Source organism: Chinchilla lanigera, unplaced genomic scaffold (genome assembly GCF_000276665.1).
Source record: "Chinchilla lanigera isolate Chin_1 unplaced genomic scaffold, ChiLan1.0 scaffold00146, whole genome shotgun sequence".
Lineage (NCBI taxonomy): Eukaryota > Metazoa > Chordata > Mammalia > Rodentia > Chinchillidae > Chinchilla > Chinchilla lanigera.
This window is the reverse complement of record NW_004955547.1, coordinates 119725-124276: the sequence shown is the minus strand read 5'-3', so window position 1 is coordinate 124276 and position 4552 is coordinate 119725. Positions and strand designations below refer to the sequence as shown.

At 40.4% G+C, this 4552-nt stretch overlaps 1 protein-coding gene across 1 annotated transcript in view; it reads left to right on the top strand.

Moving 5' to 3' along the window:
- Nucleotides 1-2474: 2474 nt before the first annotated feature.
- LOC106147359 (translation initiation factor IF-2-like) overlaps nt 2475-4552 on the top strand; it is a 59161-nt gene continuing 57083 nt past the window's right edge. Inside the window, exon 1 of the mRNA XM_013508440.1 lies at nt 2475-2713. Coding sequence (XP_013363894.1) covers nt 2475-2713 — 239 coding nt within the window. The remainder of the gene's footprint in view (nt 2714-4552) is intronic.

Here is a 4552-nt window from a genome sequence, read left to right as displayed (position 1 = left end):
TATTCATCTGATTTTAAAACAATGATATACTCATTGTTTCTTCTGTTGATGGACAATTAAGACTGTTTATAATGTGTGGCTTTTGGGAACAATGCTGTACTGGATGTTGTATTTTTTTGCTGCTGAATTATTAGTGTCTAAAACAATATTTAGAACACTTCAAGCAATTAAAAAAATTGGATTTTCTGTACAACCACTAGTAGAATGCTAAACAGCAGGGCACTACCACTTCATGAGGTGATGCCATCTTGTCCTCTAAAGTCAATAAACCAGTTCTGTCGAGTTCTTCTTAAGATATTTTAAATCTCTTTAAATTAAACATTTAATGTTTACGATGGGAGTAGTGGTACATCCCAAGAATCTCAGCACTTTGGGGGACCAAAATCAGGAGGGCTGTAAGTATGAGCTCATCCTGAACAACTTTGGAAGACCTTGTCTCAAAATAATAAATAAAGAAGGGCTGAGGGTGTAGCTTGGTGCAAATCCCTTGGGTTCAATCCCCAGTACCAAGAAAAAACATCCACTAAAAAAGGTAATAATATACAGGTATAATTATATAATATAAAGGTAATAATAACAGTTTATAATAACTGTATATAATTTTCATTTCATATATCTCATGTCTAGTAACCCTGATGAATTATTAGTCCTATTAATTTGCTGCTTTCATGGATTTTTCTCCTTGTCTACAAATAACAGCTTTTTTTCTTCTTTTTCAACTCATAGTTTTATTCCTTGTCTTACTGTATGATGTGTAATTGTTTATTCTGAAAAAAAGCCTTGGTTCCCTTTGGTGGAAAATGGTAGCTAGGAACTAAGGCCTACGGTGTCAGACATGCTTACTGCTGCTAGGGAGTCACTTTCTGGAGCCTTTCAGGGGATATAATTAGGAGACTTTTTCTGTTAAGTCATGAATTCATGCTGACACCCTCAATTTCAATATGTTACAAGGTCTTATTTCATTGGAGTTTTGTTTTTGTTTTTTGAGGCAGGGTCACACTGTGTAGTGCAGGCTGGCCTCAAACTCACTGCAATCCTGCCTCAGTATTCTGAGTGCTGGGATGACCAGTGTGCGCCACCATGCCCAGTTCATCTGATTTTAAACACAGATCTCCTTTAAACATAAAGTTTTAGCTTCTAAAGCATTAAATTACATACTGATTTCCTTTCCCATATATTATTCACCAGGTTTCTACTAAGAATACTACAATATAATATTATTGCTAATGATAAAACCATTGAATAAAATTGTTACATTGGGATCAAACCCAGGGCCTTGTGCATAGTAGGCAAGCTGCATACCAGTGACATGCATCCCAGCCCACAATTCTGTTTAGTCTCAACATGTACAGTATATAGTAAGGGCAAGGTGTGGTGGTGCATGACTATAATCCCAGCATTTGGGAGGCTGAGGCAAGAGGATTGCTGAGACTTCAAGGCCAGCCTGGGCTACATAGCAAAACCCTGTCCCCCCCAAAAAACCAACAACTGTGGAGAAGGACATTCTTTGATTAGAAAGCACTGAGGACACACAATGATTTGTTTATTGTTGCAAAAATGAACTGAAACCCTGAAGAGTGTATTTGAATTGCAGGAGATCCCTATTTTTTAGTCTTGCCATGCATTTTTAAAAATTAATGGGAAGTAAGGACTGTGATTGTAGTGGATTGATAACTAGTGGTCAACTTATAACCCCCAGCTGAACTGAGTAAGCATAGTGCTGGGTGTAGGAGGCCCACCAGGGGACTGTTGCCAGCAGCATAAGAGGCAGAATTGGAGAAGGATAATGCTTTAATTACTAAAATGTTTGGTATCCGCCCATTTGTACTAGCTACGCCATTGGTTCTTGCTCAATAAAAGGTTACTGAGATTGGTAATCGGGGCTGCAGTCCAAGAAGCTGTAAGCCCCCAATCCCAGACCTTTGTCTCTCTTGTTCTTCTTATCTCTCTTACTTTTTCTTATCATCTGCGGGCACCTCCTTCTGGGGACCTGTCACTATAGACAGAACCACAAACAACAACAATAAAAACCATAAATAGTAAGAGTATACTTAGAAGTCAGGAGAGGCCACATCAATTGGGACCAGAGTGCATGGGGAAACCACTGAGTTCCCCATCCTTAAGCTAAATGCCTGGATCATAGAGACTGAGTCTACCTGTTACATGTACATGCAGCCTGTAGTCCATCCACAGCTTACCCCCTCTGTACAGCGCTCACCAAGATTATTCAAGTCCTGGTGGATGGTGAGCCATGCCTGCAGCAAGTACTAGAGAGGCCCAATGTGTGGACTGCAAAGGAAGGTCTCTCAGATCAAACAAGTTTAAAAGTCATGCTCCTAGGCCAGTGCCAGTACGTGGGCTGGCCAGTGCCAGTACGTGGGCTTGCCAGTGGTGGAATTCTTCAAGCAGTGGATTCATCTGGAAAAGGCTTTCGGCTTCATCATGGGCTATGGCCCAAGAATTCACTCCCAGCCATGACAGGCCAGTCCCACAGTGACACTGATGGCTGCAAGGACACTGCCAACATCACAAAGACTGTCACATACCTTCAAGCAGACTTCAAAGCAATTCTGATGGCCAAAGATGGGACGGGGCAGGACAAGGCAGCTGCTGCGCCACCCCAGACTCCTACTTTCCCTCAGCAAGGAGAAAAGGGAGAGTGGACAGCCTGCACCCAGAGTGGCCCCAAGCTGCCCTATGGACTTCTGCCTGGGCAAGGCCTTGGCCACCTGGTCTGTAAGGAGCAGACACTTTGTGTCCTCCATCCCTCCATCTCAGCCCAGTGCCAGCAATTCCCATGTGGGCCTGAGCTGGGGCCCGGGCACCACCTCCTCCCCTGTGTGCAGGCTTCTGCCAGGGCTGCCTCAAAAGAACAAAAATAAAAATAAAAATAAAAAAGAATGCTCCTAAAGTGACTGGGAGGATCCAGTGAACTAGGTTGTTCCTTAAGGATGCTGCCAAATGAGATATATAGTCACTATAATATTTGTTATGACAGTAATGAATTAATATACATCTTCAACAGAATTTTGAATGAATATATATAAAGAACCAGCATGGTAGTCTCACCCTCTCACACACAGCGGCATTCTGTTCTAGTTTCTAAAAATTCCACTTTCATAATGAAGTTTTGTTTTTGTTGTTTTGTGTTTTTTGAGACAAGGTCTTGTTATGTAGTCCGGGTTGGCTTCAAACTTTTGGTAATCTTCCCACCTCAGCCTCCTGAGTGCTAGGATTATAGGTGTGCACCACTGTACCCCTGGTTCATAATGAGTTTATAATAACTTCTGATTAGTTCCTATGTTTTCATATGACAATCAAGTTTGTTGTTTACAGTAACTAGTCTTACCGTCTCTTTCATGTGCTCAAAAATTCCTCCTTGGGCCAGTACAGTATTGGACTGCAAATCATAAGTGAATCCTAATGAGTGTGAAAGAATGAGAAGGGATTAATATATTCAACACAATACAAAATTAAAAGCATGCCTGCTTTCCTCCCATCACAATTAACAATGACTTAGTCTGCCCGTCTGTGCCCCTCCATCCCCTGCTACGCACTTCAGGCTGGCTTGAACTCACTTTGTAGCCCAGCCTGGCCTCCAACTCACAGTGATCCTCCTGCCTCAGCCTCCTGAGTACTGGGATTGCAGGTGTGCACCACCACACTGGGCAACAGCAACTGTTCAGTTACAACTGCATTTTTGTTAAAATTATAAAATAAAATTTGATTTTAATACGAAGTGTACTTTCTGAGGAAAACACTAAATGTATCACTTACACTAGATCTATATTAGGCTGTCCTATAATCCTTGCTATTTTTGTTAATTATCCTACTTTAATTTGAAAGCCCTCTAAAAATGTTGCACATAAATAGTTCTCCATGGTAAAATGTAACACTAAAGCATCTGAAAATGTTGAGCAGAGATAGAAATTTCTCTAACATTATAATGATAAAATGATGTGAAAGTAATTTCTATCTTCTAGGCTGACCTCACATATGTTCTTAGACTATGAACTCCAGGGAGACCTTCATTTGTGTCTCTCATATAATTTCAGTTTACATTAAGCAACTGAAACTCTACTCAAGAAGCAACGTACACAAAACAAAATGAACCTCAGGGGGGTTTATATTATGGGAAAATTTGGTTCAATGTGATTACCTACAAAAAATAGACTTCTGCTTCTCTGTACATTTTTCTTCTCTCTACTTACATGAAAAAGCTACTGGTACATTTAACAGTTTTCAACTATTAATGTGTGATCAGTAAATTACCTTAACTTTAATACTCTACAACTTTCCTTTAATCCAATGAGGTACAATTCCAGAAAATGGTTAGAGTATTTTTCAATTTCTGATATGCATAATTATCATCTGGGTTATCATCTATAAAATGTAGGCTGTGATTCAACAGTCTGGCCTATGGCTTGAGATTTTTACTCCCAGATGATATCAACATTAAAAAATCTAAGAACCTGACAGGCATGGTGGTACACAGCTGTAATCCCAGCATTCAGGAGGCTTAGGCAAGAGGATTGCTGTGAGTTTGAGGCCA